Source organism: Pristiophorus japonicus, chromosome X (assembly GCF_044704955.1).
Source record: "Pristiophorus japonicus isolate sPriJap1 chromosome X, sPriJap1.hap1, whole genome shotgun sequence".
In the NCBI taxonomy this organism is placed as follows: Eukaryota; Metazoa; Chordata; class Chondrichthyes; family Pristiophoridae; genus Pristiophorus; species Pristiophorus japonicus.
Genome location: NC_092010.1, coordinates 28,631,630 through 28,658,516, shown reverse-complemented (window position 1 = coordinate 28,658,516; position 26,887 = coordinate 28,631,630). Strand labels below are relative to the sequence as shown.

The following is a 26,887-nucleotide window of genomic DNA, read 5'->3' as shown; positions in this document are numbered from 1 at the left end:
ATGAGCGAGCTGGGAGCGGGGTGTGTTTTTCCTTGGCGAGGACAGGCGTTTGAAAGCCCCGGGTGCGCAAAGTGCCCCGGAATTGGCTACAGAGCCGAGCGAATAGCGGCAGAGTGCAGAGTTCCCGTGTCTTCTGCAGCAGCACAAGTGGCCATGGCTCCGAAAAAAGTCTGCATCGTTGGATCTGGCAACTGGTAGGTATGAGCCGTTTTCTCTGCTCTGAACTGTAATATACATCTGTTACATTTCAGTTTGTGTAACTTAAAGCCTGTAGGTTTCATGTTGGTTGAACTGGTGCATTTAACAATGAGTATTGGTATATGCAGTAATAAGATTTCTTTGGATTGCAGTTTGGTGCATTTAGAACATTTTCACCGAGTGACATTTGTCAGTTTGGATACTGATCTTAATCAATAGTTTCCATTTTTGCACTGTGCAAATCCAGAAAGTCAGGTTTGTAACGTAACGAAAAAATAGAAAAGCAAATTGTAATTTAAATGGAGAAAAATTGCAAAGTGCTGCAGTACAGAGGGACCTGGGAGTCTATGTGCATGAAACACAAAAAGTTAGTATGCAGGTACAGCAAGTAATCAGGAAGGGGGATTGCAAGGGGGCCAGAGTATAAAAGCAGAGAAGCCCTGCTACAACTGTACAGGGTATTGGTGAGGCCACACCTGGAGTACTGCGTGCAGTTTTGGTCTCGGTATTTAAGGAAGGATATACTTGCATTGGAAGCTGTTCAGAGAAGGTTCACCAGGTTGATTCCAGAGATGAGGGGGTTGTCTTATGAAGATAGGTTGGGCCTATACTCATTGGAGTTCAGAAGAATGAGAGGTGATCTTATCGAAATGGTTAAGATAATGAGGGGGCTTGACAAGGTGGATGCAGAGAGGATATTTCCACTCCTAGGGGAAACTAAAACTAGGGGACATAGAATAAGGGGCCGCCCATTTAAAATGAGATGAGGAGGAATTTCTTCTGAGGATTGTAAATCTGTGGAATTCTCTGCCCCCAGAGAGCTGTGGAGGCTGGGTCATTGAATATATTTAAGGTGGAGATAGACAGATGTTTGAGCGATATGAGAGTAAAGGGTTATGGGAAGTGGAGCTGAGTCCATGATCAGATCAGCCATGATCTTATTAAATGGCAGAGCAGGCTCGAGGAGCCAGGTGGCCTACTCCTGCTCCTATTTCTTATGTTCTTGCGTTCTTATAAGATATTAAATTTCAGAGAATAAATTATCTTTCTCTACATAACTCCATTTGCTTAACACCATTGAATATTATAGCTCTTATTCAGTTGTCTGTTTCAGTCATATTTTACAAAACAGTACCTGGCCTGCCTAGAATCATAGAAATTTAGGCACAGAAGACGGCCATTTGGCCTATCGTGTCCAAAAAAGAGTTATCCAGCCTAATACCACTTTCCAGCTCTTGGTCCGTAGCCCTGCAGATTACAGCACTTCAAGTGTGCATCCAAGTACTTTTTTAAATGTGATGAGGGTTTTTGCCTCTACCACCCTTTCTGGCAGTGAGTTCCAGACCCCCACCACCCTCTGGGTGAAGAAAGTTCTCCTCAACTCCCCTCTAAACCTCCTATCAATTACTTTAAATCTATGCTCCCTGGTTATTGACCTCTCTGCTAGGGGGAATAGGTCCTTCCTATCCACTCCATCTAGGTCCCTCAATTTTATACACCTCAATCAGGTCTCCCCTCAGCCTCCTCTGTTCCAAGGAAAACAACCCCAGTCTATCTAATCTTTCCTCATAGCTAAAATTCCCCAGTCCTGTTAACATCCTCGTAAATCTCCTCTGTACCCTCTCTAGTGCAATCGCAACTTTCCTGTAATGTGGGCAGTCACATCTTTCTTGTAATGTAGAAATGTTTTGACTGCATTTAGTCGACGGTTGAAGCCTCTGAATAATGCAATGCACTTCTGGAATAGGGGAACATTGGTCTCCCCCGGTTCCTTTCAGTCAGTTGAGCCTGTTCCACTATTCTATTAGATCATGGCTGATCTGCACCTCAACTCCATATCCTTGGATATCCTTACCCAACAAAAATCTATTGATCTAAGTCTTGCAAATTTTAATTGACCCCCAGCCTCAACAGCCTTTTGGGGGAGGGGGTCAGATTTCCACTACCCTTTGTGTGAAGAAGTGCTTCTTGACATCACCCCTGAACAGCCTGGCTCTAATTTGTAGTTAATGCTCCTTGTTCTGGACTCCCCCCACCAGAGGAAATAGTTTCTCTGTATCTACCCCATCAAACCCCTTTATCATTTCACACATCTTAAATAGATCACCATGCAACTTGTCCTCATATAATTTAACCCCCGAAGCTCCGTTATCATTCTGATGAATCAGCACTACACCCCATCCAAGGCCAATATCCTTCCTGAGGTGCGGTGCCTAAAACTGAATGCAAAAGTCCAGATGGCCTGTGACTAGGAATGTGCCTCAATAGTTCACTGCAGTCTAATGTAAATAATGCAGCAGGATCACCTCACACAGCAGTTTAGCAGTGCTACTGTGTTTTTAGTGTTATGAATTTGGGTGTACATAGAGACTACAGCTATTCGGAATCGGAATCTATTAAAAATAGAACAGCAATGAATTTTCCACGGCTTAGTTCCAACTGTTGGAAGGTTATATCAAAGATTCAGCTGTGAAGGCCACTGCCTTTCTCACTGCACCCCCACCCCCCTTTCCCACTCTGAGTTTGTGTCCCAACATTGCTATTTTACACAGGATAGACGGCACAAAAACAGCCCATTCGGGCCAACCAATCCATGCCAGCGTTTATGCTCCACTCGAGCCTCCTCCCGTGAATAGCACGTTTAGTGAGTTGGTCTTACCGCAGGTAAAGGGTACACAGCCAGATAGGGAAGAGCAGTGCAAGGAAGGTAGTGCAGGGGTCCCCCTGCAAAACAGATACACCGCTTTGAGTACTGTTGGGGGGATGACTCATCAGGGGAGGGCAGCAGCAGCCAAGTTCATGGCACCGTGGGTGGCTCTGCTGCACAGGAGGGCAGGAAAAAGAGTGGGAGAGCTATAGTGATAGGGAATTCAATTGTAAGGGGAATAGATAGACGTTTCTGCGGCCGCAACCGAGACTCCAGGATGGTATGTTGCCTCCCTGGTGCAAGGGTCAAGGATGTCTCGGAGCGGGTGCAGGATATTCTGAAAAGGGAGGGTGAGCAGCCAGTTGTCGTGGTGCATATAGGTACCAACGATATAGGTAAAAAAATGGGATGAGGTCCTACAAGATGAATTTAGGGAGCTGGGAGCTAAATTTAAAAAGTAGGACCTCAAAAGTAGTAATCTCAAGATTGCTACCAGTGCCACGTGCTAGTCAGAGTAGGAATCGCAGGATAGCTCAGATGAATACGTGGCTTGAGGAGTGGTGCACAAGGGAGGGATTCAAATTCCTGGAACATTGGAACCGGTTCTGGGGGAGGTGGAACCAGTACAAACCGGATGGTCTGCACCTGGGCAGGACCGGAACCAATGTCCTAGGGGGAGTGTTTGCTAGTGCTGTTGGGGAGGGGTTAAACTAATATGGCAGGGGGATGGGAACCTATGCAGGAAGATGGGGGGGAAGTAGAATGGGGGCAGAAGCAAAAGATAGAAAGAAGAAAAGTAAAAGTGGAGGGCAGAGAAACTCAAGGCAAAAAGCAAAAAGGGCCACATTACAGCAAAATTCTGAAGGGTCAAAGTGTGTTAAAAAGACCAGCCTGAAGGCTCTGTGCCTCAGTGCGAGGAGTATTCGGAATAAGGTGGACGAATTAACTGCGCAGATAGCAGTTAACGGGTATGATATCATTGGTATTACGGAGACATGGCTCCAGGGTGACCAAGGCTGGGAACTCGACCTCCAGGGTTATTCAACATTTAGGAAGGATAGACAGAAAGGAAAAGGAGGTGGGGTGGCATTGCTGGTTAAAGAGGAAATTAATGCAATAGTAAGAAAGGACACTAGCTTGGATGATGTGGAATCGGTATGGGTGGAGCTACGGAATATCAAGGGGCAGAAAACGCTAGTGGGAGTTGTGTACAAACCACCAAACAGTCAGGTTGGGGACAGCCTCAAACAAGAAATTAGGGATGCATGCAATAAAGGTACAGCAGTTATCATGGGTGATTTTAATCTACATATTGATTGGGCTAACCAAACTGGTAACAATGCGGTGGAGGAGGATTTCCTGGAGTGTATTGGGGATGGTTTTCTCGACCACTATGTCCAGGGAGCTGGCCATCCTCGACTGGGTGATGTGTAATGAGAAAGGACTAATTAGCAATCTTGTTGTGCGAGGCCCCTTGGGGAAGAGTGACCATAACATGATAGAATTCTTTGTTAAGATGGAGAGTGACACAGTTAATTCAGAAACTAGGGTCCTGAACTTAAGGAAAGGTAACTTTGATGGTTTGAGGCGTGAATTGGCTAGAATAGACTGGCAAAGGATACTTAAAGGGTTGATGGTGGATAGGCAATGGCAAACATTTAAAGATCACATGGATGAACTTCAGCAATTGTACATCCCTGTCTGGAGTAAAAATAAAACGGGGAAGGTGGCTCAACCGTGGCTAACAAGGGAAATTAAGGAGAGTGTTAAATCCAAGGAAGAGGCATATAAATTGGCCAGAAAAAGCAACAAACCTGAGGACTGGGAGAAATTTAGAATTCAGCAGAGGAGGACAAAGGGTTTAATTAAGAGGGGGGAAATAGAGTACGAGAGGAAGCTTGCCGGGAATATAAAAATTGACTGCAAAAGCTTCTATAGATATGTGAAGAGAAAAAGATTAGTGAAGACAAACGTAGGTCCCTTGCAGTCAGATTCAGGTGAATTTATAATGAGGAACAAAGAAATGGCAGACCAATTGAGCAACTACTTTGGTTCTGTCTTCACGAAGGAAGACACAAATAACCTTCCGGAAATACTAGGGGACCAAGGGTCGAGTGAGAAGGAGGAACTGAAGGATATCCTTATTAGGTGGGAAATTGTGTTAGGGAAATTGATGGGATTGAGGGTCGATAAATCCCCAAGGCCTGATAGTCTGCATCCCAGAGTACTTAAGGAAGTGGCCCTAGAAATAGTGGATGCATTGGTGATCATTTTCCAACAGTCTATTGACTCTGGATCAGTTCCTATGGACTGGAGGGTAGCTAATGTAACACTTTTTAAAAAGGGAGGGAGAGAGAAAGCGGGTAATTATAGACCGGTTAGCCTGACATCAGTAGTGGGAAAAATGTTGGAATCAATTATTAAGGATGAAATAGCAGCGCATTTTGAAAGCAGTGACAGGATCGGTCCAAGTCAGCATGGATTTATGAAGGCGAAATCATGCTTGACAACTCTTCTGGAATTTTTTGAGGATGTAACTAGTAGAGTGGACAAGGGAGAACCAGTGGATGTGGTGTATTTGGACTTTCAAAAGTCCAAGGTCCCACACAAGAGATTGGTGTGCAAAATCAAAGCACATGGTATTGGGGGTAATATACTGACGTGGATAGACAACTGGTTGGCAGACAGGAAGCAGAGAGTCAGGATAAACGGGTCCTTTTCAGAATGGCAGGCAGTGACTAGTGGAGTGCCGCAGGACTCAGTGCTGGGACCCCAGCTATTTACAATATACATCAATGATTTGGATGAAGGAATTGAGTGTAATATCTCCAAGTTTGCGGATGGCACTAAACTGGGTGGCGGTGTGAGCTGTGAGGGGGACGCTAGGAGCTGCAGGGTGACTTGGACAGGTTAGGTGAGTGGGCAAATGCATGGTAAATGCAGTATAATGTGGATAAATGTGAGGTTATCCACTTTGGGGGCAAAAACGCGAAGACAGAATATTATCTGAACGGTGGCAGATTAGGAAAAGGGGAGGTGCAACGAGACCTGGGTGTTATGCTTCATCAGTCATTGAAAGTTGGCATACAGGTATAGCAGGCGGTGAAGAAGGCAAATGGTATGTTGGCCTTCATAGTAGGGGATTTGAGTATAGGAGCAGGAAGGTCTTACTGCAGTTGTACAGGGTCTTGGTGAGGTCTCACCTGGAATATTGTGTTCAGTTTTGGTGGTCTAATCTGAGGAAGGACGTTCTTGCTATTGAGGGAGTGCAGCGAAGGTTCACCAGACTGATTCCCGGGATGGCAGGACTGACATATCAGAAGAGACTGGATCAACTGGGCCTTTATACATTGGAGTTTAGAAGGATGAGAGGGGATCTCATAGAAACTTAAGATTCTGACGGGACTGGTTAGTCGCGGGTAGAATGTTCCCGATGTTGGGGAAGTCCAGAACCATGGGACACAGTCTTAGGATAAGGGGTAGACCAATTAGGACTGAGATGAGGAGAAATTTCTTCACTCAGCGAGTTGTTAACCTGTGGAATTCCCTGCCGCAGAGAGTTGTTGATGCCAGTTCATTGGATATATTCAAAATGGAGTTTGATATGGCCCTTATGGCTAAAAGGATCAAGGGGTATGGAGAGAAATCGGGAAAGGGGTACTGAGGGAATAATCAGCCATGATCTTATTGAATGGTAGTGCAGGCTCGAAGGGCCGAATGGCCTACTCCTGCACCTATTTTCTATGTTTCCTCATCTAAATCTATCAGCATAATCCTGTATCACCTTCTCCCTCATATGCTTGTCCAGCCTCCCCTTAAATGCATCAATACTATTCACTTCAACCACTCCCTGTGGCAGCGAGTTCCACATTCTCACCCCTCTTTGGGTAAAGAAGTTTCTTCTGAATTCCATATTTGATCTTTTGATGGCTCTCTTATATTGATGGCCTCTAGTTATGCTCTTCCACACAAATGGAAACTCTCTCTCTCTATCTAATCTATCAAAACCGTTCATCATTTTAAAGACCTCTATTAGGTCACCCCTCCGCCTTCACTTTTCAAGAAAAGAGACCCAGCCTGTTCATCATTTCCTGATATATATACCCTCGCATTTCTGGAATCATCCTTTTAAATCTTCTGCACCCTCTCCAGTGCCTCTATATCCTTTCTATAATATGGCGACCAGAACTGTACGCAGTACTGCAAGTGTGGTCTAACCAAGGTTCGATACAGATTTACCATAATGTCCCTACTTTTTAATTCTATACCTTTTTAGAAATAAACCCGAGTGCTTGGTTTGCTTTTTTATGGCCTTGCTAACCTGTGTTGCTACTTTTAGTGATTTATGTATTGGTACTCTGAGATCCCTTTGTTCCTCTACCCCACCCAGACTCTCACCCTCCAAGTAATAAGTGACCTCCCTATTCTTCCTACCAAAATGTAATACCTCACATTTATCTGTGTTGAATTTCATTTGCCAATTATATGCGCATTCTGCAACTTTATTAATGTCCTCCTGTAATTTGTTGCACTTCTCCTCAGTATTGACTATCCCTTAATTTGGTGTCGTCTGCAAATTTAGAAATTGTGTTTTTGATTCAAAGTCTAAAATGGTCAATATAAATTGTGAACAGCAGTGGTCCCAGCACTGATCCTTATGGAACACCACTACCCAGCTTCTGCCTCTGTGAATAGCTACCTTTTACCTCTACTCTCTGCTTTCTGACTTGGAGTCAGCTAGCTATCCAATCTGCTACTTGTCCCCTGACTCCACATTCTCTGATCTAATTCATTAGTCTATTATGTGGTAACTTATCGAAGGCCTTTTGAAAATCTAGATCAATTACATCCTCTGCATTACCCTTGTCTACTCTTGCGGTCTGTAGAAGTCTTCAGTACAACATCCTGGAGGGTTTCTCTTCAAGGTGAATTCCTTCGGTCATCTCAACCGGGGGCAGCAGTTGGGGCACTTCATCTTGCCTCAGTGAAAAATGAGAAAAATCCTGCAGGATTTCCACTCCTGGTTAGAATCATAGAAATTTACGGCACAGGAGGCCATTCGGCCATCGTGTCCGTGCCAACCGAAAAAAGAGCTACCCAGCCTAATCCCACTTTCCAGCTCTGGGTCCGTAGCCCTGCAGGTTACGGCACTTCAGGTGCACATCCAAGTACTTTTTAAATGTGGTGAGGGTTTCTGCCTCTACCACTGGTTGCAATCCAGTGACTCTCTCATTGTAATTTGCTTTGTGTCTCTACGTGCTGTGGTAACGCAGCTAAATAGAGATCCAGTGAAGGTCAAATATTTTACTCTGACTGTTTTGCCGCTTGGTTTTGCACATTGAGCACAATAAATAAACTGCTGAAATGATGGACAGGGTGGGAACTGGAACTCTCGGTAGGGTAAGTGAGGCAAGTAAATAGTTTGTCGTAGTGTGCGGGGGCAGTGACTCTCTGGGATGTCAAAGTGAGTAACGTTCAACCTTGGCCAATGCTTAGAAACCCCAGGGCGCTTGATAACAAGGCAATACGATGGCAGTAATCCCGATGGAGAGGGGTGGTTGCTTTTATTGTTTTGCTTGGTTGGTCGATGATTCCTTTTTCCAATCACTACTTTTTTTTTGCATTTGATCACAGATCTTGTTGATTCTCTCAACTTAATAAAAACTGCCCAGCAGCGTTGCGATTTTTAAACTTGCATGGCATGTACAGCACAGAAACAGGCCATTCAGCCCAACAGGTCCGTGCTGGTGTTTATGATCCACACGAGCCTAGATAAAGAGGGTGGAAGGAGGCTCATCAACATACCCTTCTATTCCTTTCTCCCTCATGTGTTTATCCAGCCTCCCCTTAAATGCCTCGATACTATTCGCTTCAGCCACTCCCTGTGGCAGGGAGTTCCACATTCTCACCACTCTCTGGATAAAGCAGTTTCTCCTGAATTCCCCATTGGATTTATTAGTGACTATCTTGTATTAATGACCCCTGTGGAAACAAGTGGAAAGATCTTCTCTACATCTACCCAATCAAATCCTTTCATAACCTTGAAGACCTCGATCAGGTCACCCCTCAGTCTTCTTTCTCTCTCTGCGGTATTTTGGATTGCCCGTTAGTGGTTAGGTAATTAAAACTTAATTCTACTGTTTAGAACAAGACCTTTCACACTGCCATTTTGTTGATTTCGCTTTGGCAAGTTTTTCTTTTTAAATTATTCAACCATTTTGTCATCTCTCTCTGCCTTCCCTTTTATGCTCTTTTCCCAGTCTTTTGTTTTTTTTAATGATTTCCTTTCCCTTTCACTATATATAGAAACATAGAAAATAGGTGCAGGAGTAGGCCATTTGGCCCTTCGAGCCTGCACCACCATTCAATAAGATCATGGCTGATCATTCACCTCAGTACCCCTTTCCTGCTTTCTCTCCATACTCCTTGATCCCTTTAGCCGTAAGGGCCATATCTAATTCCCTCTAACGCCACACAAGTGCCAGGCAATGACGATCTAAAACAATCGAGAGTCTAACCATTGCCCTTTGACATTCAACGGCATTACTATTGCTGAATACTCCACCATCAACATCCTGGGGGTCACCATTGACCAGAAACTTAACTGGACCAGCCACATAAATACTGTGGCAACAAGAGCAGGTCAGAGGCTGGGTATTCTGCGGCAAGTGTCTCACCTCGTGACTTCCCAAAGCCTTTCCACCATCTACAAGACACAAGTCAGGAGTGTGATGGAATACTCTCCACTTGCCTGGATGAGTGCAGCTCCAACAACACTCAAGAAACTCAACACCATCCAGGACAAAGCAGCCCGCTTGATTGGCACCCCATCCACCACCTTAAACATTCACTCCGTCCATCACCGACGTACTGTGGCTGCAGTATGTACCGTCTACAAGATGCACTGCAGCCGTCTTGGTTAATCCTTGCCACTGGACCAAGACCTAGCTCTGTCAAGCCCGTGCGGTGGCGAGTGTACAACGGCCACCGCACATTAAAAAATCTACGCACAGGCATCTTCCATCCTTTAACATGTAGCTTAGGACCTGAAATATTAGGTCCTTCATTGAAACACCTGTGAACTCATCCCTTTTTGGCGTGGAAGCAAGTTATCCTCGATATGAGGGACCGCCTATGATGATGTTGAAGAAGATGCACTGCAGCAACTCGCCAAGGATTGTTCGGCAGCACCTCCCAAACCCACAACCTCTAGCACCTAGAAGGACAACACCAGCAGGCACATGGGAACACCACCACTTCCACATCCCCCTCCAAGTCACACACCATCCTGACTTGGAACTACATCGTCGGTGGATCAAAATCCTACAACTCCCTCCCCAACAGCACTGTTGGGAGTACCTTCACCACACGGACTGCAGCGGTTCAAGAAGGCGGCTCACCACCATCTTCTCAAGGGCAAGTAGGGACGGGCAATAAATGCTGGTTTTGCCAGCGACGCCCACATTCCATGAACGAATTTTAAAAAAAGTATTTCCAGCATTTTCTGTTCTTATTTGCTTCAAACATAATTGGCAGAGCTGCTGCCTTGTGGGCCTGCACTGAGCAGGCAAGGCAGGTTCTGTGGGACTCAAGTTAATGGCAGCAGAACCTGCTGGTCTACAACTATTTTAGTTGTGAACATTAAACAAGTGCCCCCTGATTAAAGGGAGGTCACACTCCAAAAACCTTTCAAGTGCCCCCTTGTTTTTTTTTAGGGCACCAGAAACACACATTTTACAATTGCCCCCTGGGTATAAAAGCAGGGAGGGGCACTAAAACTGACAAACATAGACAAATTAAACTTTAAACAATAAGGATCAAATTAAAGTTTGGTTGCCGGGGGTGATGATGCACTCCAGTCCCTCCGGCGCCCACCTCTCGCGGAAGGCCGCGAGCGTACCGGTGGACACCGCGTGCTTGGATGTAATCGCAGAAGAGAGGCAGGCAGTCGGGCTGAACGACCCCCTCGACTGCCTGGACCGGGTGATGGCCCCCTTGGCCAGGCCCAGGAGGTGGCCTTCCGACCTTCCCGCTCCCCTCCGCACAGGGTGCCCAAAGATCAGGAGTGTGGGACTGAAGTGCAGCCAGAATTTGAGGAGCAGCACCTTCAGATATTGGAAGAGGGGCTGCAACCTCGCACACTCAATATACACATGGAACACGGACTCCTAGACTGCAGAAATTACAAGCGGTGTGGCGTGAACCGACTTTAAAAACCTATTGCACGGGACTGCTCCGTGCAACACCCTCCTGGCCAAGTCCCCAATAAATAGGAGGACTCCTGCATAGAGAGCACTCCATTGAGGACCCCCGCCTCCTCCGGACGTCAACGTGGTGCTCCATGGCGTGTCTGGACGGCAGATGAGGATGGCAACATGGAGAGTGTGCAAGAGCAGCCTGTACAGGAATCCCCTCCGTGCAGAACTGAAAGGCACGGAGGGGATTTCCCAGAAGAGGCTCAAGTTGTGAGGCACCGGGTCCCGAGGGAGGTTTCGGGGCTTGGCGCCGATGAACCTGCTGGTCTACAACTGCAGTTGTGGAATGAGAGACTCGTTAATCTCATAAAGCGGCAGATCAACATGGACCATCACAAGTGAAACGCTTGGTGAATCCAGGTCCGTGTTGTTGCATAAATTGTATAAATTCCTCAACAAGATCAATCCCCTCCCTTACACAATCAAGAGTCGAGGTTCATCCCATGATGAGAACATAGCAACATACGAACATATAAATGGAAGAACTGAACAAGTGCATAAACATATTAACTGCCTTGAATAAGGTCAATTCTGAACGTTACTCTAACATAAGGCAAGTTAGTAGGACCAGACTCCAAACCGTAAACTGGTGAAAAGTTACATTTAGATCCGATCAGAGAACGGACTTCTTGATACGAAGGGCAGTGTAGTTGAGATGTCGACATTCAGGGCAACTCCAAACTTCTAATTCTCATCTTTGTGTTTAAATCTCTCCGTGGCCTCGCCCCCTCCCTATCTCTAACCTCCTCCAGCCCCACAACCCTCCTCCCAAACACTCCATTCCTCTGGCTCTGGCCCCTTATGCAGCCCCCTGTCCCTTTGCCCCACCGTTGGCGGCTGTGCTGTCAGTTGCCGAGGCCCCACGCTGTACAATTCCCCTCCGCCTCTTCACCTCCTCCCTCCTCCTTTAAAACCTTCCTTAAAACTCCACTCATAAACCAAGTTTTTTAGTCATCCTGGACCTTGGCATCCATTTTTATTGCGCCTCTGAAGCACCTTCGGATGGTTTATACATAAAAGGTGCTATATAAATGGAGGTGGTTGTTGGATATCAAGCTGTTGGCATCCAGTACCTTAACTAAGGTGGACAGCGAGTGGCAGCGGGCTTTCGACCATGGGGCCAAGCCCGATTTTGCCGACATTCGCGCTTCCAGCAGTAAAGTTGCTGGCCAGTGATCGGCAGTGTAAATCCTGGTTAATTCCCCCCGTGCCACTTAGCCCAGGGGTACTGCACTAATTGCAGTACCCGTACCACAACCCTGCCTGAAATGAGCTAATTCAGCCTTGACCCCATGACCTTCCCCAGCCTCTGGTTCAGTACCCCGTCAGGCCTTTATCCACCAAACCTAAGGGAGAAGCTGCTAATGAGTAAAATACATACTTGGTAACATAGGAATAAAGGGAGGGAAGATAGATTATGAAAGTAAACTAGCACAAAATATAGAAACAGTAAGAGTTGCTACAGGTGCATAAAAGGAAAAGAGTGGCTAAAGTAAATGGTCCCCTTGAGGATGAAACTGGGGAATTAGTAATGGGAAACAGACATTGAACAAATATTTTGTATCGGTCTTCATGGTAGAACACACTTAAAAACATTCCAATAATGGATAATCAAGGAGCTATAGGGAGGGAGGAACTTAATATCAATGTCACCTAAAGAAGAAGTACTCTGTAAAATAATGGGACTAAAGGCGGACAAGTCCCCTGGACCTGATGGCTTGCATCCTAGGGTCTTAAAAGAAGTGGCTGCAGAGATGGTGGATGCATTGGTTGTAATCTACCAAAATTCCCTGGATTCTGGGGAGGTCCCAGTGGATTGGAAAACTGCAAATGTAACGGCCCTATCTTTTTTTTTTAAAAAAGGAGGCAGACAGAAAGCGGGAAACTATAGACCGGTTAGCCTAACCTCTGTCATTGGGAAAATGCTGGAGTCCATTATTAAAGAAGCAGTAGCAGGACATTTGGAAAAGCATAATTCAATCAAGCAGAGTCAGCATGGTTTTATGAAGGGGAAATCCTGTTTGACAAATTTGCTGGAGTTCTTTGAGGATGTAACGAGCAGAGTGGATAAGGGGGAACCAGTGGATGTGGTGTATTTAGATTTACAGAAGGCATTCGATAAGGTGTCACATAAAAGGTTACTGCACAAGATAAAAGTTCACGGGGTTGGGGGTAATATATTACCATAGATAGAGGATTGGCTAACTAACGGAAAACAGAGCGTCGGGATAAATGGGTCATTTTCCGGTTGGCAAACAGTGACTAGTGGGGTGCTGCAGGGATCGGTGCTGGGTCCTCAACTATTTACAATCTATATTAATGACTTGGATGAAGGGACCGAGTGTAATGTAGCCAAGTTTGCTGATGATACAAAGATGGGTGGGAAAGCAAGTTGTGAGGAGGACACAAAAAATCTTCAAAGGGATATAGACAGACTAAGTGAGTGGGCAAACATTTGACAGATGGAGTATAATGTGGGAAAGTGTGACATTATCCACTTTGGCAGGAAAAATAAAAAAGCAAATTATTATTTAAATGAAGAAAAATTACAAAATGCTGCAGTACAGAGGGACCTGGGTGTCCTGGTGCATGAAACACAAAGTTAGTATGCAGGTACAGCAAGTAATCAGGAAGACAAATGGAATGTTGGCCCTTATTGCAAGTGGGGTGGAGTATAAAAGCAGAGAAGTCCTGCTGCAACTGTTATTGGTGAGGCTACACCTGGAGTACTGCGTACAGTTTTGGTCTCCTTATTTAAGTAGGGATAGACTTGCATTGGAGGCAGTTCAGAGAAGGTTCACTAGGTTGATTCCTGAGTTGAAGGGGTTGACTGATGAAGAAAGGTTGAGCAGGTTGAGCCTGTACTTATTGGGAGTTCAGAAGAATGAGAGGTGATCTTATTGAGATAAATAAGATAATGAGGGGGCTCAACAAGGTAGATGCAGAGATGATATTTCCCCTCGTGGGGGAATCTAGAACTAGGGGGCATAGTTGTAGAATAAGGGGTCGCACATTTAAAACTGAAATGAGGAGGAATTTCTTCTGAGGGTTGTAAATCTGTGGAATTCTCTACCCCAGAGAGCTGTGGAGGCTGGGTCATTGAATATATTTAAGGTGACGATAGACAGATTTTTGAAAGATGAGGGAGTAAAGGGTTATGGGGAGTGGGCAGGGAAGTGGAGCTGAGTCCATGATCGGATCAGCCATGATCTTATTAAATGGCAGAGCAGGCTCGAGGGGCCAAATGGCCGACTCCTGCTCCTATTTCTTATGTTCTTTATGTAGGAGAAGGCCATTCAGCCCCTCGAGCCTGTTCCACCATTCAATTAGACCATGGCTGATCTGTATCTTAACTCCACCTACTTGCCTTGGTTCCATAACCCTAAATACCCACGCCCAATAAAAATCTATCAATACAACAGGCAAAATACTGCAGATGCTGAAAATCTGAAATATAAACAGAAAATGGTGGAAATACTCGGCAGGTCAGTCAACAGCTGTGGTGATAGAAACAGCATCCCTAAAATGTGTTCAACCGCACTTATTCCACACGTTTCGATGGTTGTTGGACAGGAACAGCACAGTGATGGACATTTCGGAGAAGCAGTCTTCTGTGCTGAACATTGACCTGCTTTTCAACATCAGCACAGTTTTAAGGTGCCAGCCATGGCTCAGTGGGTGGCAGCCTCACCTGAGTCAGAAGGTTGTGGGTTTAAGTCCCACTCCAGGGACTTCAGCATAAAAATCTAGGCTTGCAGTACTGAGGGAATGCTGCACTGTCGGAGGTGCCGTCTTTCGGGTGAGATGTTAAACCTGCCCTCTCAGGTGGACGTCCAGGATCCCATGGCATCATTTCGAAGAAGCGCGGGGGGGGGGGGTTCTCCCCGGTGTCCTGGCCAATACATATCCCTCAATCAACGTAACCAAAAAAACATGTTATCTGGTTGTTTATCTCATTGCTGTTTGTGGGAGCTTGCTGTGCACAAATGACAACAGTGACTTTCTCCAGAAGTACTTCATTGGCTGCAAAGCGCTCTGGGACGTCTCGAAGGCGTGAATGGCTAAATAAATTGCAAGTTCGTTCTTTTTTTCCTTTCATAACTTCACGCTATTTTCTGAAAACGTCACTTCCTTCCCTCTCAGGGGATCAGTCATCGGAAAAATAGTTGGAGAGAATGCGGCCAAAAGTAAGAAGTTTGACAACACTGTTAACATGTGGGTGTTTGAAGAGATGGTGAACGGCAGGAAGCTAACGGAAATGATAAACACTGAGCATGAGAACGTGAAGTACCTGCCTGGAAACAAGCTACCAGCAAACCTGGTGAGTGCTGTGCAGCATGGCTCGAGAGGTTTGCAGAGGGGAGAGGTTGTGGGTGGGCTGGGGCACGAGTGCCCAAGGGCTTTTTCTGTCTCACTGTCACTTTGATATGGAGCTTGGGAGGCGGTGTAAAATTATTTAAATCCATGTTCCCATTAATTAGCGTTCATCTCAAACTCCAGTACTATCAGATGCTGCCTGTTCTGACTTCAGATTGATCCACCAACAAGGTGTTCAGAACAGCCCTTTGTAAACCTCCAGGCCCTTCAAGCCAACAAATAAACAAAACATAGGGCAAGTAAAGTTGAGTTGTCTGGGCTTCCCGGATGAATTGTCAGGGCTTGGGGCCGAAGTTTGGACCCTGTAATGTGTTTGCTTCACAGGTTCTTTGCTTAAGAATCCATAGCAACATATTGCTATTGAGAACTAGTTGATTTATTAGCAAAGGTTTAACAATCACACGACACATTAGCAGTTCATCCACCTGCCTCATCGTGGACCCCAGAACACCCAATTGACTGGGGTTTTATTGAGTCTCGTGAACATCATGTGACTGGCTGAGCCATTGTCAATTCAACAGCTCTCCAACTATTTTGTTGTGAACAAAATAAAACATTAAATCAAGTGCCCCCTGATTAAAGGGGAGGTGGGGTGGGGGGGGGGAGAGAGAACGACACTCCAAACACTTTCAAACAAGTGCCCCCCTGTTTTTTTTTTTGAGGGCTCTAGAACCACAAATTATACAAGTGCCCCTTGGCTAAAAGGGGGGGAGGGGGGCACTCATCATAGGCAGTCCCTTGGAATCGAGGAAGACTTGCTTCCACTCTTAGCATGAGTTCTTAGGTGGCTGAACAGTCCAATACGAGAGCCACAGTCTCTGTCACAGGTGGGACAGATAGTCGTTGAGGGAAGGGGTGGGTGGGACTGGTTTGCCGCACGCTCTTTCCGCTGCCTGCGCTTGGTTTCTGCACGCTCTCGCCGACGATACTCTTGGAGCTCAGCGCCCTCCCGGATGCACTTCCTCCACTTTGGCCAGGGATTCCCAGGTGTCAGTGGGGATGTCGCACTTTATCAGAGAGGCTTTGAGAGTGTCCTTGCAACGTTTCCTCTGCCCACCTTTGGCTCATTTTCCGTGGGCGAGTTCCGAATAGAGCGCTTGCTTTGGGAGTCTCGTGTCTGGCATGCGAACTACGTGGCCTGACCAGCGGAGCTGATCAAGTGTGGTCAGTGCTTCAATGCTGGGGATGTTGGTCTGGTCGAGGACGCTAATGTTGGTGTGTCTGTCCTCCCAGGGGATTTGTAGGATCTTGCGGAGACATCGCTGGTGGTATTTCTCCAGCGACTTGAGGTGTCTACTGTACATGGTCCACGTCTCAGCCATACAGGAGGGCGGGTATTACTACAGCCCTGTAGATCATGAGCTTGGTGACAGTTTTGAGGGCCTGGTCTTCAAACACTCTTTTCCACAGGCGGCTGAAGGCTGCACTGGAGGCGGTGTTGGATCTTGTCGTCGATGCCTGCTCTTGTTGATAGGAGGCTCCCAAGATAGGGGAAGTGGTCCACGTTGTCCAGGGCCACACCGTGGATCTTGATGTCTGGGGGGCAGTGCTGTGTGGCGAGGATAGGCTGGTGGAGGACCTTTGTCTTACTAATGTTTAGCGTAAGGCCCATGCTTTCATACGCCTCGGTAAATACGTCAATTATGTCCTGGAGTTCAGCCTCTGTGTGTGCACAGACGCAGGCATCGTCAGCGTACTGTAGCTCGATGACAGAGGTTGGGGTGGTCTTGGACCTGGCCTGGAGACGGCGAAGGTTGAACAGGTTCCCACTGGTTCTGCAATTTAGTTACACTCCAGCGGGGAGCTTATCAACTGTTGAGGTGGAGCATGGCAGCGAGGAAGATTGATAAGAGGGTTGGGGCGATGATGCAGCCCTGCTTGACCCCGGTCCGGACGTGAATTGGGTCTGTGATGGATCCGTTGGTAAGGATCACGGCCTGCATGTCGTTGTGGAGCAGGCGGAGGATGGTGACGAACTTTTGGTGACATCCGAAACAGATGAGGACGCTCCATAGACCCTGTGGCACAATAAACAAAAATTAAACTTTAGACATTAAAAATCAAATTTAAATTTGGTTGCCGGGGGTGATGATGCATTCCAGTCCCTCCGCCGCCCACCTCTCGTGGAAGGCCGCGAGCGTACCGGTGGACACCGCGTGCTCCATCTCCAGGGACACCCTGGCTCGGGTGTAACAGCGGAAGAGAGGCAGGCAGTCGGGCTGAACGACCACCTCGACCGCCCGCTGCCTGGATCGGCTGATGGCCCCCTTGGCCATGCCCAGGAGCAGTCCTACGAGGAGGCCCTCGGACCTACCCGCTCCCCTCCGCACAGGGTGCCCAAAGATCAGGAGTGTGGAACTGAAGTGCAACCAGAATTTGAGGAGCAGCCCCTTCAAATAATGGAACAGGGGCTGCAACCTCTCACATTCAATAAAAACAAGGAACACTGACTCTTCCAGACCGCAGAAATTGCAGGCGGTCTGGGAGCCCGTGAACCGGCTTAAAAACTTATTGCAAACCTGGAAGCAACCTCACAGGTGCACACATTACAGACACCCCCTGGGTTTGGAGTTTTCCTAGACAGCTCCAAAGTCCATGGAATGACGGCTGCTGACCAGACCGTTCACAACCTCAACATCCTATTTGACCCTGAGCTGAGCTTCTGACTACATGTCTGCTCCATCACCAAGACTGCCTACTTCCACCTCCATAGCATCACCCGTGTCTGACTCTGCCCCAGTCCATCTGTTGCTGAAATCCTCATCTGTGCCATTGTTGCCTCTAGCCTACACGATTCCAATGCTTTCCTGGCTGGCCTCCCATCTTCCACCCTCCATAAACTTGAACTCATCTAAAACTCTGCTGACCATGTCCTAACTCGCACCAAGTCCCGTTCACCCATCACCCCTGTGCTCGCTGACCTACATTGGATGACAATGCCTCGATTTAAAAAAAAAAAAAAATTCTCATCCTTGTTTTCGAATTCCTCCTTATCTCTAACGTCTCCAGCACCACGAGATCCATGTGCTCCTCCAATTCTTCCCTCTAAAATCAGGGATGTTCAAATCACTCGCAAAAAGTCTCTTCAGACTGGTGTTGGAATTGAAGATTCATTCCATGGTACAACAGCTAAAGCAACTTGAACAGCGAGAACATTAATAACTGATAACGGGCAGCTCCAAACATCTGAAGGCCAAGAACGGCCTGTCTGACTCCAACCATGGGAGGATGTGAAGAGGAGGGTTTCACCCACGAGTTGAGACAAAGAACTCGACATGCCATCGGTTAAATGGTCCTGCCAATATCCTACACCAGGCCCACCCCTAAAAAGAGAATAAAAGAAAGACCTAGACGGTGAAGATAAGAACTGTTCGTGCCACCAGCCGTCTGTCCGATCGGGACTAGTACCAGCTACTTGTCACGGTCGTATGTACTATGTTTATCCTGATTGTGTGTTGTGTTTGACTGAATTTGAACTACCGCTCCTTTAATAAATTGCCTTATAACTCCGAAGACCCTTTGGTTATTTGTGTGTGACCTGTGATCCTAATCTTACACCGCTCCTCACTGCTGTTTGTTGTCCAATCCTTTCAGGTTGCGGTGCCTGAGCTGCTGGATGCGGCAAAAGATGCAGATATTTTAATGCTGGTCGTCCCGCACCAGTTCATCAGACGAACCTGCGATGAGTTGAAAGGTCACATCAAGCCTTCCACTATCGGAATCTCTCTCATCAAGGTATAGTGTGATCCTGCAGTTATAGGATGGGTCTTTTCTTTTCTCTTGTCTCCCTTCTCCCCTCCCTCTGTCTATTTCTGTTTCCTCTGAGCAGACTCTGCCCAATATATAATTTAGCTCCTCACTGGATCTAGTCCGAATGTCTGTGAGTGCTTTACCCATGGCTGGACAGCCTATTTCTGTTTAATCTTTCGGCTCGGATCTTGCACATCCAATCGTAAAATCATGGTCTTAAATGTTGCTTTCTGCAGGGTATTGACGTTGAACTAGATGGTCTGAAGCTGATCTCTGACATAATCCGGGAAAAGCTTGGGATTGAAGTGAGCGTGCTGATGGGGACCAATCTCGCCAGTGAAGTAGCAGCTGGGAAATTCTGCGAGACCACCATTGGTAATGTCGCACAGTCCTCCATTACCAGGTTGAAGGGTGTGTGTTGTGTACACGGGCAGGACCTGGGAGCTGAAGCCTTCAGTAGTATAAAACGGTGGGCCGTATTCTGGCACCTATGATTTCCCGCCCCCCACAACCAAAAAATCTTCTGATCTCAGCCTTGCTAACGGGGGTGGGGGTGGGGTTGGGGGGGGGGGGAGAAAGAGGGTTTAGATACCATCTCTGCTGGTAGAGAGGAAAACTTGGAAGTCCTTGCACACCTAGCATTTAGTTCAAGGAGCGGAGGTAAGAAGCCAGAAAGACCCTCGGCCAAGGAATGGTACATGACTCCTTCACTTGGAATCATTGGCAAGCACCAAACATCAGGATCAGGAGTAGGGGGACACTAGGGATGCCCATGTGGGGCTCTAAAGGCAGAGTGCAGTAACCACGTGAAGAGAAAATTGACATTCTTAGTGGTATGGCAATGTTCCCTTTAATTTTTTTTTTAGGTGAGCAGCCCCTTTAAGGTTCAAAATACCGTGTGTGTGCGGTTTTTCCTATTTAAAAGCCGGTGACCCGGCTGCGCGGGAGCTACAGGGCGCCATGCGGCCTCGCAGCTTAAAGGCAACATTGTGATACGGTATGTTCGAATCCAGCTGAGGGAAATTTGTACTTGGGAACAGAGTATATTTTTGGGATTTGCGCCCAGTGATGCTTTATGACGCTGATCCTGAACAAATCGAGCTTGCATAGGCAATGCTTACACTTAATCTAAAGGAGCATTAATTTCCAATGGCTTGTGAAAAAAATATTTTAAGAATATCCTGTAATGTGGACGGTGCAGCTCTAAGATAGACACTCCAAAAAGTATTTCATCCGGTGGTCTTGAAAGGCGCTATATGAATGCAATTCTTCGTTCTTCCTTCTTCGTTCTTCCTTCTTCGTTCTTCCTTCTTCGTTCTTCCTTCGTTCTTCCTTCGTTCTTCCTTCTTCGTTCTTCCTTCTTCGTTCTTCGTTCTTCCTTCTTCCTTCCTTCTTCCTTCGTTCTTCCTTCGTTCTTCCTTCGTTCTTCCTTCGTTCTTCTTCCTTCTTCCTTCGTTCTTCGTTCTTCGTTCTTCGTTCTTCGTTCTTCGTTCTTCCTCCTTCTTCCTCCTTCTTCCTCCTTCTTCCTCCTTCTTCCTCCTTCTTCCTCCTTCTTCCTCCTTCTTCCTCCCTTCTCTCTTCTCTTCTCTTCTCTTTTCTCCTCTTCTCTTCTCTTCTCTTCTCTTCTCTTCTCTTCTCTTTTCTCCTCTTCTCTTCTCTTCTCTTCTCTCCTTTTTTTTTCTCTTTTTTTTCTCTTTTTTTTCTCTTTTTTTCTTCTCCTTTTTCTTTTCTCCTCTTTTTCTTTTCTCCTCTTTTTCTTTTCTCCTCTTTTTCTTTTCTCTTCTTTTTTCCTTTTTCTTTTTTCTTCTTTTTCCTTTTTTCTTTTCTCTTTTTCTTTTCTCCTCTTTTTCTTTTCTCCTTCTTCTTTTTCTTTTCTTTTCTCCTTCTTTTTCTTTTTTCTCCTTCTTTTTCTTTTCTCTCCTTCTTTTTCTTTTCTTTTCTCTTCTTCTTTTTCTTTTCTCTCCTTCTTTTTCTTTTCTTTTCTCCTTCTTCTTCTTCTTCTTCTTCTTTTTTCTTTTCTCCTTCTTTTTTCTTTTCTCCTTTTTCTTTCCGGTTTTTTCTTAGTCTTTTTTTTTTCTTTCTTTCTGCTTTCTTCTTTCATCCTTTCTTTTTTTTTTTCTTTCTCCCCTTCTGACTAAACTTTGCATGACTTCTTCTACTGTTTAGGAGCCACAAGCATTGAACATGGAAATGTTTTAAAAGAACTACTGCAGACACGAAACTTCAGGATCAGGGTGGTGGAGGAAGCAGACACTGTGGAGATATGCGGGGCCTTAAAGGTAGATAAAGCTCTCACACGTGGGTTTCCCTGCTTATTTTGAGGAATTTTACGATTGTACGTTACTCATGAGAATTCACCTGTACAGATAAGAGTGATTACATTTCTGAAGCGCAAACTTTAGATGGACAGGTATCAGCTGAGTCAGAAGGTTGTGGTTCAAGTCTCACTCCAGAGACTTGAGCACATAAATCTAGGCTGACACTCCAGTGCAGTGCTGAGGGAGCGCTGCCGTCTTTCGGATGAGACATCAAACCGAGGCGAATTGGTGGATGAATGCACAACCTCAAGACATCCCAAAGCGCTTTACAAACCATGAAGTACTTTTGGAGTGTAGTCACTGTTGTAATGTCTGAAACGCAGCAGCCAATTTGCGCACAGCAAGCTCCCACACACAGCAATGTGATATTGACCTGATAATCTGTTTTAGTGATATTGGTTGAGAGATAAATATTGGCCAGGACACCGGGGAGAACTCCCCTGATTGACTACATCATAACAATACATAACACTTTAAAAATAAAGCACTTTAGATGTCCTGAGGCCATGTAAGGCATTATGCAAATGCCAGTTCTTGTTCTTTTGAATCACCATTTGGTCAGTGATTCACTGGAATTGAGTGTTATTCAGGCCTTTTCCCATGCTCTGTTTAGCTGAATGTTGGTTCATGCGCGGTCTGCTCTCTCCCTCTTTTTTTCTGTTTTTTTTTAAGAACGTGGTTGCTGTCGGTGCCGGATTCTGTGATGGACTGGGCTGCGGAGACAACACGAAGGCTGCCGTGATCCGACTGGGCTTGATGGAGATGATCGCCTTTGCGAGGCTGCACTGCAAGGGCTCTGTGCTGTGCACGACCTTCCTCGAGAGCTGCGGAGTGGCGGACCTCATTGCCACCTGCTACGGAGGCCGCAACAGGAAGATTGCAGAAGCGTTCGCAGTAACGGGAAAGGTGTGGTGGGAGGAAAAACCGGCGTGTCCCTCAACCCCACCCTGAGCTTCGATCCCGCAGTCGGTGACTAAGTTGGGAACGACCCAACACCCTATCTTTCCTGTAGACACCGACTCTTGCTGGAAACCCATTCGACAGGCTCCAGCCGCCCTTGGGGACCTCGCCCAAGTGGCCGTTCTGCATTGAATGTCGGCTGGCTGTTCTACCACATATGACATCACAGCTAAGCCTGATCGTACCCGTCCTTATCTGACATTGCAGGAGTCACTAGATGTCGATCGATAGTGCACATTGTGGTTGATTTTCCCTCTTCCTAGCCCAGGGGCACTGCGGCCTGACTTCAGCTCTCTATCGCGGCCTTGGCTGTGGGTCACAATAGACAGGGAGTCCTGCTTTAAGGCTGGTTATGTTTGTTATCACCAATGATAGTTTAGAATTGCGGCGTGTCTGATGCCTGTGATTGTGTATTTGGGATTTTGGGAGGTTTTGCAGTTCTGAAGATGGAGAACATTCTCCTGACAGAAGGTGTCCTGTTCTCCCCATGGTGCGCTGTCTATATCGAGTGTGGAGATGAGATCCCTTCGAAATGGCAAAGCTCCTCTGCTGCAGGCACTGCCTAACCCCGAGGGCGCGATCTCATGACCTCACTCAAGTGGCTGCTCTCCGGTGGTTGCCGCCAGTGATTGTCCAAAGGAGAGAGGGGGGGGCGGGGCCGGGGGGGGCCATCAGAACCATCCTAACCACCAACAACAATTTTCATTTATATAGCGCCATTAGTGTACTGAAACGTCCCAAGGTGCTTCACAGGAGTATTATGAGATAAAAGAATTTGACACCGAGCCAGATAAGGAGAAATTAGGGCAGGTGACCAAAAGCTTGGTCAAAGAGGTAGATTTTAAGGAGAGTCTTGAAGGGGGAAAAGGAGATAAAGAGACAGAGAGGTTTAGGCAGGGAATTCCAGAGCTTGGGGCCCAGGCAACAGAAGGCACGGCCACCAATGGTGGAGCGATTATAATCCGGGATGCTTGAGGGCAGAATTAGAGGAGCGCAGACATCTCTTTGTGGGGGGGGGGTAGTTGTGGGGCTGGAGGAGATTAGAGCTAGGGAGAGGCGAGGCCATGGAGGGATTTGAAAACCAGGATGAGAATCTTGAAATCGAGGCGTTGCCAATGTAGGTTAGCGAGCACAGGGGTGATGGGTGAGCGCGACTTGGTGCGAGTTAGGACACGGGGAGCCCAACCCAACCGTGTCCTCATCCTATTGTTTGTTAGATAAGGTTATCCAGGGATATGGAGCATAGGCGGATAAATGGAGCTGAGGTGCACATCAGCCATGATCTGATTGAATGGCGGAGCAGGCCTGAGGGGCTGACTGGCCTTCTCCTGTTCCTAGGTTCCACATCTGCACTTTCCAGCAAAAGTCAGGGGGTGGAGGGGAATTCCACCACGCTCTGGAGCCTCCCTCACCCACGTTAAGGGGTACTGGAGCCAATTGTGTTTGTATGGATTCCAACACGTCACGGAACCACCTTCAGACAGATGTGACAAATTGAAGTGACCGTGCTCACTTAGCGTAGGAAATCACAAATTAATTTGTTTTAAAGTTGGCAGCGAAATTCTCGAATGATTCTTGTATCCTTCCTCAGCCTATTGAACAGCTGGAAAAAGAGATGCTGAATGGGCAGAAGCTTCAGGGACCGCAGACAGCTGTTGAAATCAATCGTACTCTAAAGCTCAAAAACCTGGTCGACACGTAAGTGTTATTGTGGCCTATAATTAAATCCCTGCTCCCCGCCCACACCGAGAGACCAGCCCTCCTCTGATTATTCCTTGGGCAGCCCATGCTTGGCACACCCAAAAGGTAGTGTAGTCATCTGTTCTCTAGATTCATACAGCACACAAGGAGGCCCTTCGTGCCTGTGCCAGCTCTTTGACGAGCTGCCAATTTGTCCCACTGCCCTGTTCTTTCCCCGTAGCCCTGCAATTTTTTCTTTCCTTTTCAAGCATTTATCCGATTTCCTTTTGAAAGTTACTATTGATTCTGCTTCCACCGCCCTTTCGGATTATAACAGCACACTGGTGACCGAACCTCCTGCCACTGGGGTAAATATCGTCCAGGGCACAGGGTAGAACTCCCCTGCTCTTCTTCAAAATAGCGCCGTGGGATCTTTTACGTCCACTTGAGAGAGAGCAGACGAGACCTCCTGTTTAACGTTTCCTCTGCAAGACAGCATCTTTGACAGTGTGGCACTCCCTCAGCACTGCACTGGGAAGATTATGTCTCTGGGGTGGGACTTGAACCCACGACCTTCTGACTCCGAGGCAAGAGTGATACCCACTGAGCCACGGCTGATCTAGCATCCAAATGAGAGTCATTGACACCAACAGAGAAGGCCATGTTTTTATTTTGCTCTTGCTAGGAAAAGCGGAATAAAAATGTTGGGAAAAATGCCACTACTTGGAGTGTATGCTGGAGAGGGTGCCATTGTGTCTCTATAACCTATCTACTTTTTTTGGCGAATTTTGCACTTCTCCAGGTAAAGCAAGTTGGTGCTGGGGAATGGAATACCTAGCATTTTGGAGACCCAGTATCTGTATAACCACTACCAGCTCACGTATAATACAGTTGGATGCAGACTATAGCAGTGGCTCAGTGGGTAGTGCACTCGCCTCTGAGTCAGAAGGTTGTGGGTTCAAGTCCCACTCCAGGGACTTAAGCTCACAAATCTCAGCTGACACTCCAGTGTAGTACTGAGGGATCGCTGCATTGTCGGAGGTGCCGTCTTTCAGATGAGACGTTAAAGCGAGGCCCCCTCTGCTTTCTGGTGGATATAAAAGATCCCATGGCACTTTTTGAAGAAGAGCAGGGGAGTTATCCCCGCTGTCCTGGCCAATATTTATTTATCCCTCAATCAACATATAAACTGATGATCTGGTCATTATCACATTGCTGTTTGTGGGAGCTTGCTGTGCGCAAATTGGCTGCCGCATTTACTACATTACAACAGTGACTACACTCCAAAAGTACTTCATTGGCCATAAAGTGCTTTGTGATGTCCTGAGGTTGTGAAAGGCGCTATAGAAATGCAAGTCTTTTTCTGCACTGCTCCAATTGTGTAGCCCATCTCTAACCTCAGATGAGCCCCCTGTACGACACTAGTGTAATGCTTTTCCATTTCCCATAACAACCATCCTGGGGCCTATGAATGACATGACCAACGTAGTACCTGTACCAATTCATGCCAAAGTAGTGCCAGTTTAGTGCTGTCGGCCCCCACACACCGGAAACTGGATTGAGTCTACCCAAACTCCTTTTACGTTAAGACACGTACAACCAGAAGCAACTTTCATCCCATTAATTTGATCCAAACTTCCAGCGGTGGAAGGCCAGTGTCCAATTCACTGCTTCACCTAGTCTGCCCCCATTTTGTAATTTCCTTTGGAATGCCATTGATGATGTCAGAAGAAGTTCACGGACAAGATATCCTGGCCTAACATCTGGGTGAGGCTACGCTTGGGAAGCGGAGCAAAATGAAGCAAGACTGGAGCAGGGAAAGTGTCATAAATCGGCCTCCTCTTTCAATGATGTGCTTCGTTCCGCTTAATATTCAGCTACGTGCAACTGACCTTTGTTCCTTTCCTAGATTCCCTCTGTTCACTGCTGTGTACCAGATCTGTTATGAAGGCAAGCCCGTCTCGGAGTTCATCCAGTGCCTCCAGGATCATCCAGAACACAAGTAACCAGGTCAACCCCGAGGAACCTTTTCCAGACCTCGCTTGGGTTTAATTGACTAACAAATCGAACACCATTCAATGCACGCAAAATATCTACGCCGTATTTGTGTCATGCAAATCTCTGGGTATTTGTGTCATGCACATCTCTGGCACTCGTACAAAATGAGGCAGGTTTTTAACATACATCAAATGTGTGTGTGTGTCTGTATGGGGGGTAGAGTTTCCACTTTGGATGCAATCGGGAAAATGCGCTTGAAATTGCGCTGGTTCGGTCAGGCTTCAAGTTTCTGCTAAAATTGATTTGTAAAATCAACGTAAAACCTTCCATGAACCAGCGTAACAGAACGCAATCGTTTCTCTTTTATTCCACCTTTCCATTCCTTGACGTATTTTAGAGTGGTAACCTGGTGCAGTTTTATTGCATCTGAAAACGGGTTTATCAGCAAAAATAAGCATTTTTAATGGGGTCCAGTCCTCCACCTGATTTAAAATCACTGAAAATTACTTTTTTAAAAAAAAACTATACTGAACCATTGAATAGTTTTATTGCTGTACACGAATCAGTTTCTTAGTAAATTAAATATTTTTTGAGATGAAAAACTTTAAAAACGTGCTGCTTCGTGCCTGTGCACAGGGCCGGCCTTGAAGGTGGGCAATCGCCCAAGGTCCAGAGGGTCTGACATTAACAGCGTCGACATCAGC

At 46.5% G+C, this 26,887-nt stretch overlaps 1 protein-coding gene across 1 annotated transcript; it reads left to right on the top strand.

Moving 5' to 3' along the window:
- LOC139240880 (glycerol-3-phosphate dehydrogenase [NAD(+)], cytoplasmic-like) lies at positions 1-26,710 on the top strand. Its single transcript, XM_070869386.1, has 8 exons — positions 1-194; positions 15,244-15,421; positions 19,072-19,212; positions 19,464-19,602; positions 21,394-21,506; positions 22,218-22,451; positions 24,097-24,203; positions 26,095-26,710. The coding sequence occupies exons 1-8, from the start codon at positions 1-3 to the stop codon at positions 26,189-26,191; spliced, it is 1,203 nt and encodes a 400-aa protein (XP_070725487.1). The 3' UTR covers positions 26,192-26,710.
- The last annotated feature ends 177 nt before the right edge of the window (positions 26,711-26,887 follow it).